The sequence below is a fragment of the Melanostigma gelatinosum genome (genome assembly GCF_949748355.1).
Source record: "Melanostigma gelatinosum genome assembly, chromosome: 19".
Taxonomy (NCBI): domain Eukaryota; kingdom Metazoa; phylum Chordata; class Actinopteri; order Perciformes; family Zoarcidae; genus Melanostigma; species Melanostigma gelatinosum.
This window is the reverse complement of record NC_136652.1, coordinates 3,693,074-3,707,225: the sequence shown is the minus strand read 5'-3', so window position 1 is coordinate 3,707,225 and position 14,152 is coordinate 3,693,074. Positions and strand designations below refer to the sequence as shown.

General features: G+C 42.3%; 1 protein-coding gene across 3 annotated transcripts in view; it reads left to right on the top strand.

Moving 5' to 3' along the window:
- The window catches only part of snap25a (synaptosome associated protein 25a), a 40,760-nt gene extending 27,051 nt beyond the window's left edge, over window positions 1–13,709 (top strand). For all 3 annotated transcript variants that reach the window (XM_079290646.1, XM_079290647.1, XM_079290648.1), the window contains 4 exons: window positions 3,579–3,696; window positions 8,140–8,259; window positions 10,479–10,623; window positions 12,101–13,709. In XM_079290646.1, the coding sequence (XP_079146772.1) occupies window positions 3,579–3,696; window positions 8,140–8,259; window positions 10,479–10,623; window positions 12,101–12,169 (452 nt within the window). In that variant the 3' untranslated portion in view covers window positions 12,170–13,709. The remainder of the gene's footprint in view (window positions 1–3,578; window positions 3,697–8,139; window positions 8,260–10,478; window positions 10,624–12,100) is intronic.
- Window positions 13,710–14,152: the final 443 nt, after the last annotated feature.

Below are 14,152 nucleotides of genomic sequence, written 5' to 3'. Positions count from 1 at the left end.
CTCCAGAACTACTGAGGAAAAAACAGTTTGGATGTTAAAATGATCGAAAAACGCAGTGATGTCACAGCTTTAGAAACATTTAACTCACTGCCAACAGATCATTTACATTTTGCCACAGCATCTAATGAGCCTGAGAGGAAGTAAGTGGCAGCAGATAGCCCACCGCTATAAATATAAAGGCAAGATCTGCACACTGTATTAAAAGCTCACAGCAATTTGTAATCCTGCAAAATGTTGTCTTCAACCTGTTGTCCATCTTACCCAGAACTACAATCCCGTCATGTTACGCACCACAAGTTCAACTGATTGACACAAGTGTTCTGCATTAAGACTAATGAAGCGACTGTCCTTCAACCTTCTGTACCGCTGCGTTCACTTGCTTCCTTTTCCTGCTTTTAAAAAGGTCGCAGACGGAGAGCTCACAGATTTGAGTGTGCAGATGTTGTTTCTTTTCGTTCTAACAGAGATCTTTGTAAGGCATTATCAAATCCCCATCACAAAGCAAAGCAAGCAACATGTGGACACAAACACATTCCTCACTCTGCATGAATGAGAGTCAATCTACTCTCAACGACCCTGTCTGCTCCTCCCTCATGGAGGACGGAGCACGAGCCTCTATGAAATAGAATAGGAGTATTTATTATTTTTTTTTACCAGTCAAATGACCACGGAAAACAGTTCAATGTCCGTTCTACACTGTTCTGTTTCTATGACCAGCCTCTGTGTAAATGGAACTGGAAACATCAAGCAAATATAACATATCAAAAATATATGTCATAAATCATCTGTAAAAACACCAATTACCCTAGAAACTGCTATGTAGAAAAATACATAGAAAAAGCTGAAAGATATAGTGAATGATAATCTGTTATTGGCCCAAAAGAAAACAAATATAATCTTTTTTTTAAGGAAATGAGGCAATTTCAGTTTAGCAACTGGCTAAAATCTGAATTCATACCAACTTATTCAATACAACACATAAGAGGTTGAGTCAAATGTAGACTATAAATCCCCAAAAAATCTAAATGAAAACTACGGTACTGTTGTCACTCGCCCAAAAAGAGTTTTTAAATATTCCAATCAGGTCAGGCCTTTCAGTTGGCCAGAATTTGTTTTGATACCGACAACTGGCACAACTTTGTGGTCACAAAGAAAGAAAATGAAAAGGAAGGTTGAGATAAACGTTTTGGAAAGAAAAATCGAATTCTTTAAGATAAGGTAAAAGTCGATCATACTCAGAAAAGACATTTAGTTTTGTTAACGGTAACCACTTACAAAGAAGTAGATTTAATGGTCTGCTTTGTGTTGGTGAGTTGACAATGCCTCATGAAGAGATCTCTGTGAGATCGAAGTGTTGCACAGTGGAAATTGCTGAGTGTGCGGATCTTTTGCCTCAGTTTGAATTCTTGATCAGGCACCTGTTGAAGGCTTTTTTCTTTGTTCACCTCTTTAAATGGGCCCTCCTTAAATGGGTTCTGGTCAAAGATGACTTTTTAAATGATTATAATTTGGCCAGTCTGTCTTCAGCCTTCTCCTGTTAACACTACTGGAATCCCAAACGCCCAAACAGGTGTGAGAGCAGCTCAACAGGCCCTGCCACCCTTGTGACAGTCCAGAGGTGTAAAAGAAAACGATCGATTTAGCTGGTAACGACAAAACATTCAATCACTCCTCTGTCAACACATGCACTGCTTTGTACAATCCCTGGTTACATGCAGTTTATTAATGAGCAAGGCCTGCAACCCACAGTGTACAACACAAGAGTGCCACGTCAGACGGCTAATACTGACAGTGCAAAACTATGAAAAAGGTACGCATTCGGCTCTCGCAAGGACGTGGGACTCGGATGAAAGCTCTATCCGTCCTCTGACCATCCAAACAAACGTTTTAATGTATGCTGCATGGTCAATGTCCTTACCCCACTTCACTCTAAAACACTGCCTGAACATGGATCCTTTCTGGGTTGAATAGATTTACAGCAATGCATGCTAACCAGGGATTTTACAAATCTGAAAAAGTCAATGAATCACTTTTTGAATCTGCTCCATATGTAACTGTGCCTCACCCTTTCTCACTCCGCTCGCACCGCATTTCCTTTGATCACAAGCAGGATGGAAGGGTGTTTGTGCTGTGGAACCGTCACCATCCAGCACATCAGCGAGACAAAAGGCTCATAAAAAAGAAAGCAGAATCGCATCACACTAGAAATCCTTTTAAGTTGTACCTTGAACATTTGCAAAAAGCAGACAAACTAACGCAGTTATATTTACTCAATTGTGGCCGCAAAATGTAACATTGCAATTCAACAAAACTGGTACTAGAAAGAATGTTGAAACTCTTAAAAGGTACCTCAACTAAAATAAGGTATGTTCACCATGAGAGCCATTTATGTTTCAATACTATTTGAATAATTGCAGTAACTGTCGTGGTTTGTATCGTGGCTGCTAGGGCTTGGACAGACCAAAGAACAGATACAAATATAAATGTATATTTATATATAAAATTAGATGGATGTTTGAACAGCAAAAAAAAGAGATGCTTTATCTCACCGTCTTTCTTTAGAAGTGGGGAAAAGCGTGCTGTCAGTGTTGCACGATGCTGGCATCACAAACAGCTCTCACGTGACATTTCTTAGCTTTGGTCTGATAAATGATAAAATACCGGCTCTGAACACAGTTCCACGGATTTGAACAAGGAAGCAATCTCTTATCCTCTCTTATCTGACTTTAAGACATAAAGTGTCACAAGGAACAATTCAGGGCTTAGTTTGACATTTTTTGATATCGGGTATATTTGCTCTCCTGCAAGGAGTTACATGAGAGGATTGATACAATTCTCACATCTGTGTACTGAATATGAAGCTAGAGCCAGGAGACGGTTGGAGAGTGGTATCGATCTTCTCATCTAACACTTGGTGAGAAAGCGACTGAGCGTACTTTCCAAAATGTCGAACTGTTCCTCTACCATCAGTGTTGAAATCTATTTACTGTCATTTCTTGAATTTTTTGTGCTTTTTCAATACCATTCTCTGGCCCACAAACTCCTTAAGTGCACTCAATGCACTCAATAGAAAGTCTTAATCTCTGACCCTGACACATGCAAATACAGATTAGAGTACCAGTATGACAGTTACTGTTCATCATAACTCATATGTCAATCACTCAATGAAATTCATTCCACTACTGTCATCCCTTTGTCCTGACCAGAGCAACTCGATCGTGTTGAAGATGGCATGAACCATATCAACCAAGACATGAAGGAAGCCGAGAAAAATTTAAAAGATTTAGGGAACTGCTGTGGGCTTTTCATATGTCCGTGTAACAAGTAGGTACTGACAATGTGCCCCAAAGGTTCTTTACATATGTGGTGGCGTCCAGTTTTTACTCTTTTTTTTTCTTCCTCTTTTTTTTAACTTTTACTTTCTTTCGTCACAGTGAGTGTCTGAAGTTGTTGTCTTCTCTCCTTTTGTCCGTTTTTTTATCTCTCTCTTCCTCTCCTCTTCCTCCCCTTCTCTCTCTCTCTCTCTCTCTCTTCTCGTGCTTCATTCTGTGGGGGATAAATGACTTGTGTTTAATCAGAGCAACTGGAGCGCATCGAGGAGGGAATGGACCAAATCAATAAGGACATGAAGGATGCAGAAAAGAATTTGAACGATCTAGGGAAATTCTGTGGTCTTTGCTCCTGTCCATGTAACAAGTAGGTGCTGCTTGCCTGCCTGCCTGCCTGCCATTCAGAAATAAGAGTCAATATCTGAGAAGTCTAAATATAATCGAGGTAGAAGTGACATCACGACGGCCATCAGCCAATAGTCCGCTCTGCTCCATCTCCAAATAAATTCAGACTCTGTCCATTTCACATCCACACGAGGTGGACTCCAGTATCCCAGAATTCATACCTCCACGACTGGCAAGCATCCCATAGCCCAACAGTCTGAGCCGTTTGCTACATGATTGGCCTCTGAGAAGCAGCACATGTACAACACTACCCCATTCTTTGCAGCTGCTTGTGCACAGTCAAACCAGACGTGTGCAAATAGACCGGGTGAGACCAAAATCCTATAGAGCCAAGATCAAAAAGTCCAGTCCTCCACATAAGCTCTTTTCCACTCAGCCAGGGCCATGGTTCATCAAGTGCCTCTCTTAACACCATTCTACCAAGGGCCCTTCTCAAAGCGCCCTGTCCTCTGAGCTTCCACTTCTCCAAACACCCTGTAGATTGGGAGTCATCTACATGCAGGTGGAGCCATTGTAGAAGTCCCACCTGTACAATTTGTAACTGATTTCTTCCTGAAGGGGAGTTGTTTTGTTTTAGTATAAATGCAAAGCGATGGGAATAGGGGACTTCTACAATGATTTTGCCTCCCCCAACTGTAAAGCCACTGAGATCCAACCAGAAAGAGCAGGGCTGGGGCTGCTGAAGCATCTTGGCACTCAGATCATGTTATGTGTTGACTCCAGCTGGAACTTCGGTGATCTCGGTCCCAAAATGCCTTCGGTCAGCCTGGTCCGGGACTGTTTGACACTTCTCCTCATCTGCATGATCTCTGCCACCACCGCACCGCTCTAACATCCAGTAGATCCTCACCTCTTTGTGGGCAACGATACCTTTTTGTTTCCCTCTGAGCACCTCGCCCCCACACACTCCCCCAACCACCATTTTTGAACCGCCAGGTGCCAATGACATGGAATGACTGACGAGCATGACCCTTTTGAATGCTCCTGCATGCATGACAATGCAACGCATTACAGCAACGCCACACATGATGATGCTAAGATCATGATGCTGACATTAACGATGACGGTGATGTTGATGATGTTGATGGTGATGATGAACAAATCTTTTATTTTTCATTTAGCTTAAGCAGTGCAAAGCCTGGGGCCCTTTCTTCTGGCAAACAGGGAACAGCAGAGAGATCAAATTCATTTAAATTGTTTTATTTGGAAAAATGTCAAATCTGGGAAGCAAACATTGAAACACTGATTCAGCTTAAAACGGATACATTTCCAAAAGTTGACACTGTATTTGAACACAGCCGAATTGTTTGTCGAAAACTATGCCAAAATATTCGAGCAATACTTTCATATAAATTGCAACTGAAAATTTTCTGGATGATAACAGTCATAATTTTTTGTTCTCGCATGAGAAAAGAAGAGACGGTTAAAAAAAGAGACAAATGGCAACATTGTCAAATGCTTGAAGGAAGGCATTGAACACATCACAAGAAGAAGAAAATGACACATTCGAAGCAAATGAGAAAAACAGGAGGGATCTGTGTGCAGGAGCAGGAAACTGGGTTAGGACACATGCGCAGTGAGCTCTCGTCAGGGGTTTAGCAACGTTTGTTGTGTAAATGTGTACGTCACGCCGCTGCGTATGCACTTCGTGGCACCCACCTCTTCACACCGCTGCCTTGTTTCCACCATCTGGTTCTGTTGCAGTTTCTCTGCAGTGCCACCTCCCCTGCAGAGCGCTGCTGCGCCAAACAAGCCTTTATCCAGGCAACGTTGCTGTTCGCTAGGCTCCCTCTCCCGCAGGGAACTCGCTCACATGTCGGTCAGCCATAGAGGGGCACGATAGCTTGCTGGGAAATTGAGTCAAACTGAACACATACATAGATGGATGCTAGAAAGACAAAAATTACGTATTTTTGTTGGATTTCTTTCACCACTCAGAAACTTAATTCCACCATACATGCTGGGATTCTTCTAATCCCTCGGCATGTAGGCTGAGGTTTTCTGGTACTTTGGATTGTGGCTTGCGGCATGCCACTGTTAGTGGATTTTGATTGGATGATAGCAGCTCAGCTTGCAGGCCACTCAGGGAATGAATTAGATAGAATGAGCTCACGGGATCCGCAATCCTCATACGATCGCATCAGATCATTTCAGTTCAATCACAGCAAATCTGATCAGAGAAGTGCATTCCAGCCATTATGAGACTGCTGGAAAGCAAACTGCAAAGGAGACCAAACTGGATATCAAACGGAGGGAAGTGATGTTATGGAAATATTGACTAACAAAGGGAAGAGAACAAAAACAACTGAAAAGAAGTAGGTAGAAAAAGAAAGGACTCAGACCGAGGGGAGAAAAGTGTTTTCGCTGAGCTGTCATCAAAAGTGCCTTCAGATTCTGGAGATGCAAACATGATAAGACCGTAACTGAATTAAATTTAAAAAAGATGAACCTCCATGTTACCTTCCCCTCTATCCATGACTCCTTTTGTGCCAAAACGGACGCTGAAGTTTGACCGGCAGAGTAATGCCGTGTTCACACCAAACGCGACGTGAATTGCGTTAATCGCGTCTTTCGCACCGCCGGTCTCGCCGGGGACCATTTGTGTTCATTCGCATGAATCGCGCTCGACGCACCTGAGAGGGGGCGTGGCTTACCGCCCTGAAAGCCGCCATCAACCATGGAAAAAATAACCTATATTTCTGCTTAGTACGTGTTGTGGAAGTCCCAGATATAACGGGAAACTAAACGCCGTCTTGTCTGGGTTCATAACATCATCCGGAGGAGCAACGTGGATTTTATCGAGCTGTATTCACTGTGCCACACATCGGCTGGTTTACTACAGCTGTATGAACACAAAATAAACTGATTTGGCTGTGATTTAACTGCAATAAACCGACAAAAAGGGACTCCGAAATAACTACGTTCTCTACGCAAGACGACAAGCAAATAACTTTTTAAATATTTTTTTTTCTCAATGAAGCTCGGATCGATCGGTGCTAGGCTATGCTAACATTGTAGCAGCTCCATCAACACTCAACATAACATCATATAGACGGAAATACGGCAGCGTCTTTTTCATTATTTGTACCATATAGTTTACACACACACACATTTCTACACATAGTTTGGTCCGGTCTCTATTGATTTGAGGTATCGTAGAGCTCTGGGTGAATGCAGCCGATTTGTTTCCTGATTCAACAATTCAACAATTCAATCGCGGCTCAGCGTCACGCCATTTTTTCGCCGAAGTTGAAAAATTTCAACTCACGCGGGTTTGGGGTGTTTTTGCCGTTCGAGGCGAATTTGCGCAACTTCATCCGAATTTGCATCGCGCCAAACACGCCGCACCATCGCAAAGTCGCGTCACTCCAGTCTCATCGTGTCTGTGCATAGACTTTGTATGTAATCTACTCGCATGAATAATTCGCGCTGCGTTTGGTGTGAACACAGCATAAGGCGACATTTACAAAACCCACGTAGCCGAGCCATGATTGCATATGGTGTTAGCACAGCTGTATTTCCCGCACACTTTCTTCCCATGAGACAAAAGCAGACACAGATTGAATCCATCTTATCACACTCTTCACTCCTCTGCCTCGCTGTTATCTGAGATCCAACTCCCAACCTGGAAGAAAAGCAGCGACATTTAAAAACTGAACACAAAGCGAGGGCAGGGGTTGTTGCAGTGGGTTTAGGAATAGTTAACCGCGGTGTTAATCTCTGTTGACTCCCTCTAGTTCCTTGTTGTTTTTTGTTTCCTTTTCACGTTTGGCAGTTTGTTCTCCACATTACTCGTCGTCCCTCCTAACAATGTCACAGTCCTGTACACTCTGTGTGTTGTGTGTCCGCCAAAAAGCTCGTCTCTTCTCTGTTTTCTGTCGCACTGGGACATTTAACTGGAGGGGGGTTTATCATCACAACGAGACAGAAATACCATTAGGATAGATTACATTTTTTTTTTAAGGGTAAGGGATGTTGACGCTATTAAAATGCATGCTCACATTATACGAAACACACAGCTGTGACTTGTGCCTGGTTGTAACTCGTATGTTATATACCTTCAAGATATAACATCACACACATTACTACTGTGTAACAACAGAATGAACCTACCTGTACCTACCAAACCCAATTCACCAACCAGTCTGTGCCTGCTATGCTTTGCTTGACTTAGTCTAGTCCCCACCATATATTTCTGTGCCAGATGCATGAAGCCAAATAACACCTTTTATGTCAGCTGATCACACCTGACACGTTTATATGCTACTGCAGTGCCTCAAATGCAAGGCTCTCTTTGTAGATGTGACGGGGGAGGCGGCCTGGTTGAGGTAAATGCTGTGTTGCTTGGTCAAAACTGTTGAGTAACTGTCCCTCCTCATCCTCCACATTCGCTGTTGGCGGCCAGGATGAAGAGCGGAGGCAGCAAGGCCTGGGGGAAAAACCAGGACGGGGTGGTGGCTAGCCAGCCCGCCCGCGTGGTGGACGAGCGCGAACAGATGGCCATCAGCGGAGGCTTCATCCGCAGGTAAGAGGGGTACGCGCCGTTATGCCTGAGATGGACATGAAGTAAGGGGATGTACACAAATGCACATGTGGACAACAAGGTGTGATGAATGCGAGCGTCCATGTGAAGGTGGTGCAGAGTTGTAAGAGAACCAGGTAGGGATCCACACACAAGAAACGGACAAAAGCAACCAGGCGGAAACCTCCGGCTCTGAAGAGTGAAGTCAAAGTGGAAGTGTCTTAAACTTGCATTCATTCTAATGTCCAGCAGGTCCTCTGGTTGTATAGAAGTCTATGAGAAAATGACTCTACTTCTCTCTTGATTTATTTCCTCAGTAAACATTGTAAACATGAGTTTATGGTCTCAATCTCTCGTTTCAAGTCTTCTTCAATACAGCATGATGCTCATTTAGTACATTGTGGTCCATTTAGAGTCAAATAGACCATAAAGCAGGGTATGCTTGAGGGCGGGGCTTACTGTGATTGACAGGTTGCTGCCTCTACCAGAGCCGTATACGCCATCTCTACATCACTTCTCCGCATTCCAAATATGGTCGCTTCCGTTCACCGGTTGCAAAAAGTCAAGATGGCAACGGCCGAACTCAAGGCTCCAAAACGGCAGTCAACAAACCAATGGGTGACGTCACGATGATGAGGTCCACTTCTTGTATACAGTCTTTAGAAGCACTGGGTACAGCGTTGGACATTCTAAAAATATGTTCATTCACTTTCTTGTCATATACTAAGTGGATTAATATGAAGCTACAGCCAGGAGACCATTAGCTTAGCTTAGCATAGCATAAAGACTGTAAACAGGAGGAAGCAGTCCATATACTAGAGCCTCACAACATCACAAATTACCAAATTATAAAACAACTCCTTGTTTAATTTGTGCAAAAACTTAAACCTATAAACCCACAATGTGTGGTTTTTACTCTTCAGTTTTTTGTACATTAAACTAAAGATATAGAACATGTTAATTAGCTAGCTCTTTCCATTTGCTTCCAGACTTTTAGCTAAGCTAATGGTCTCCTGGCTCAAGCTACATGTTGATCATACCAGCATGGGACTGATATCGAACTTCTCATTTATTGTAAATCCCTGCAAGAAGTCAATGAATAAGTGTGTTTCCCAAAATGGGGAACTATTAACATATTTAGGTTTTGCATAAAAAAAACCATTAGTTTTAACCGAACCAATTGAAATAGCATGAATTGGTTTACAGTGGCGGGCCACCATCTTTACGTTCTTAACGATGTTCACCGGGTTCCGGGACGCCGGGCTCCATGTCAGCGTCTGTGGGCAGCACCAACATAATGTGTCACAACAATCAGTATTTAAAGTTGTATTCGGTTATTACCAATGACATGACACGATTCAAGGTTTGGGATAACTGCTCGTAATTTTGGACTGTCCCAAATTTTTCTGGATGGTCCTGCATTTTTCCTTGACATAACTTAAACAACTAACTCTGAGAATTAGAGTTACATGTTTTTATTGGCACACACTACTGGTAATATACATTTATGTTGTATAGAATTGTCTATTTCACACAGACACATATTAAATCTGTAATGTGTGAATAGATTTGATTTATCTCAATCTATTTTCTCTCCAGTGAACACAATGGTCTGCACGGTGGTGGAGTGGCTTGTAATGGTTCGATCCCCGATCCCGGGTGTTCCTTCTGTGTGGAGTTTGCACGTTCTCCCCGTGGCAGCGTGGGTTCTCCGGCTTCCTCCCACAGTCCAAAGACATGCAGAGCTTAGGTTATTTGGAGACTCGAAATTGCCCATAGGTGTGAATGTTTCTCTGTCTCTATATGTGCCCTGCGATAAACTGGCGACCTGTCCAGGGTGTACCCTGCCTTCGCCCAATGTCAGCTGGGATCGGCTCCAGCGCCCCGCGACCCTGAATAGGATAAGCGGTTTGGATAACGGAATGGAATGAACACAATGGTGCTTGGAGATTCTGCTGCTCTGTAAATTGAATTGGACCATTGCTGTAAATCAGCTGAGATCATATTCAATACTTTTTGGCATCGCTGTGGCTCTAAATGTGTTGCAGTAAGATATATTATGAACTGCTGTGCACAGGAAAAGGATGAGAGATGAAATGTGGATGAGGGGGTCACACTGAGCGCCTCACTGAACCCGGTCCACGTGGCAGCATGTGCTGTGTTTGACCTGGTGTGTTCACGCAGACGTCGGCGTATTTTAATCTGCCCTTGTGTGTGTTTAGGGTAACAGAAGATGCCCGGGAAAATGAGATGGACGAGAACCTGGAGCAGGTGGGCGGCATCATCGGTAACCTGCGCCACATGGCCCTGGACATGGGCAACGAGATCGACACCCAGAACCGCCAGATCGACAGGATCATGGATAAGGTACCAAGATCTGGATTTATAGCATGTTATTATATTTATTATAAGGTTACGTGTATTTTGTTGCGTAGTATGCAGCTTTATTTGTAAAGATAAAGGTAATTACAGTTAATAATATACCCTTTCCTATTTTGAACTATACTTTCCACTGAGTGTAATGTTTTTTTCATTTTTTTAAGATGATCTGGCTCATTTTCAGCGACCCGTCACACATTCATACAATAACTGACTTTTGAATATAAATCCACCACTTCTCAGTCGCAAGCCAGCTCCTCAGACCTTTTTCTGATCGGTTGGAAAGACCGAATGAAATCTGGAAATAACGTCAAAGCCAGAAGACGAACATCTTTTTATTTTATTCAAGTCTCTTCAGCTCTCTGAAGAGAATATCATTTGGGAAATGTAGAGCGCAGGACAGAAGATGTGTTTGTTCATGTGTTTCCCAGCATTTCTATAAATATAGCTGACTTTCAACAGACTAAAATCCTGTCCAGTCTCATTTTAAGTGAGTGGATGAAAGATGGTTTATAAACCACAAGCAGCAGAGACCCTTAAAGAGAACAATAATTATAACAATGAAATCTATTTGGAAGAGATGATTCAAAATCATACTTAGGCCATCAGTCCAAATTCTTTTTCCCTCTAAGAAATATTGACCAGACACCAAATAACAATGTTTCAAACGTTTTTTACTTTACAATTTAATTACTTTGTTTGTAAAAAAACATTTCCCAACATGAGGGTCTACATGCTGTTTCAATGCCTTCTCAACACTGTCAGCAGGAATACAATCTTTGTAGAGAAATAATGACTGTTCTTTTATTTGTTATATTATATTATATCATTGTTTGTATATTTGTGTATCTAAATGTGAAATTTAGGGTTTATATTATGAACTCAAAGGCATCAGTAGTAGCTCCAGATTAAATGGTGGATGGATGGTGGTGTCTCTAAGCCACAGTAACCCATCCACCACTACACAGTACTTACAGCAGTACTAATGCTGCATTCACATGAAATCAGGCAGACGGTAGACGGCAAACTGGTTATCATTTTAGATGAGAGCAGGACGGTAAGGAATACCAGCAGTGGTGACGGTGGACATTAGAATATTTGAACTTTTTGTCATCCTATCGTGACAGAATTTACAACCGGACGACTTCAACCACATGAGGAGAAATAGTTTAAATTTGAAATAGAATTTTAAGAGAAAGTTGCATTTTATAGTCACATGCATTAGTAGAATAGTTTAACAAAATAGCTGACACACAATAATTCGATTTCACATATTTTATTCCATCACCATAGCAACATATCGTCATGCGTCTGACTGTTTGTTTTTCGTGTGCCGTCCAGAATGTTGACCGTCTGCCTGATTCCACGTGAATGCAGCATACATGTTCCTGTCAACTTACAATAACAAACCAATACAAGCAGGCTGATGACTGTTCCCGTCCTTCTTTGTCCCCTCTTCCTTCAGGCTGATTCCAACAAGACCAGGATCGACGAGGCCAACCAGCGCGCCACAAAGATGCTGGGCAGTGGCTAGACGCCCCGACCCTGGAGTCGGCGTGACCATCCTGGAGTCCCGCGCCGCACATCTACAGGCGCTGACATGCTTTCATCATGGTATTGACCTTCTAGGTTTGCACAGATGCACATATCACCCCCCCCCCCCCCCCCCCCATTGTAAATGTTGTTCTGTGTGTCGTCCGTCGAGCTTTTTCAAGATGATTGTCCTCGTAAAAAGATGATTTCTTATACTCCGCATATCATTCTTTCCAAAGGTTGTATATAGTGCTGACTTGATGGCTCTCTCGCTCACCTGTGAAGTTTTTATTCTCTTTATCAGAATATATATATATGTATGTATATATATATATATATCATTATATATCATATAAAATATGTATATATATATATATATATATCTACATATGATGTACACTGCTCTGGATGACAAGTATATTATAGGAATGCTATACAAGCTGTTTGTTTTGATTCTTTTTTCTTTTCAGTATCTCAGTATCGTCTTAGTCGAACTATGTCATCCCATGTAGGCTGCTGTCATGCTCCTTATTTTGGTGTTGTGGTGACAAAAAGGCAGGCGACTGAGGGGACAAACGGGAGTAATGGTTGACTCAGCGATGGTAAAGACGAATGGGATCGCATAGAGCACTTACAATCAAAAGGCAGTCGTTGGTACATTTTCCTTCATCGCAATCACCCTGAGTTACTGTTTAGACAATGTGCAACTAGACTCTCTGTAGCTGTATTAGACATTGCATTCCAAGTGATGTGAATTGTGCGTTCTCTGCATGACAAATGGTAGATTTTAGTCTTATAAATAAAACCTGTCTGAAAAATATATATAAAAAATGATAACATGGCAGGAGCAGATTGACAAAACGCATGCTCAGTATTAGGACACAGTTGATCGTTCCATACTCCTGCAAGTTTGCAATAGTGCCACTCTTTTTGTCTCGATATATTTACCGACTGTGACCATCTCGTAAAATAATGCAAAAAGGGATCAAAAAAGTGAGACGAAGATGAAAAAAAACCATGAGGACTTGGGGTTGTATCGCAAAAAACACAATGACCTGTTTTCTAAATGATTATGCAGTTCAGTGATGAAGATGTTGATGCTGAAAGATGAGGACTGGTTGTGTACTGTAACATAGGTTTTGGATGCTCTGAAAATAACGTTGCAATGTAAAGCAAAGACGCATATTTCTGAGACACCTTACTTTTATAAGAAGACTGTATCTGTATCTCCCCGTGTGGTTTGTTATTGGTAAATAATGATACTATTGAACAACAATAACTATACTCTGAAACAAAAAAATACATTCAAAAGGTTTTTTTTGTTGCGTCTGTACTTTAGAGCTATGCACACCAAATCGCCAAACTGTCGAGTAGTTAGAGTAAGGTGATTGAATACCGAAACCTGAATGACTCAATAGGTTCAACCGTGAGATTGATGTCCTCAACGCATGTAATATTAAAGACTCCCTCTGTATCCTGTCAGTGTGTGAAGTGGTGGACATTTTTTAGCTAGCTGAATTGATTAAAAGTAATAAACCCTAGTCGCACCCGTGTCTGTCTTTATTGCTGCAGCGAGTGGGGAGTCTCTCGCTGAGGTCCAGGGGGATATTTACAGGTGAACACCACTCAGGTTATGCATTCGTCAATGTGGACTGTCACTGATGTAGTCCAGCAAATGTCCTCGGCTCCTCACTGCTCCAAACTAGCATCATCTTTAGGCGTAGAGCAGTCCAGACATAGTTTTATAAACTTTGTTCAGGAACAGGGCCACGCCCAGAACACAGCTCATTTCCTCTGCACAGAGTATTTAAGCACAACGAACCCGTTCACTCCCTCTTCGACTCTTGTCTTCACAAGATGTACGACAGACGCTCTCTAACTCAGCAGACGCTCCATCCCTACCCCACATCCCTCTACCTCGACCCCTACCCCACATCCAAACGAGCAAACACTCTCTGACTCAGCTTTCATACGACTCAAGACA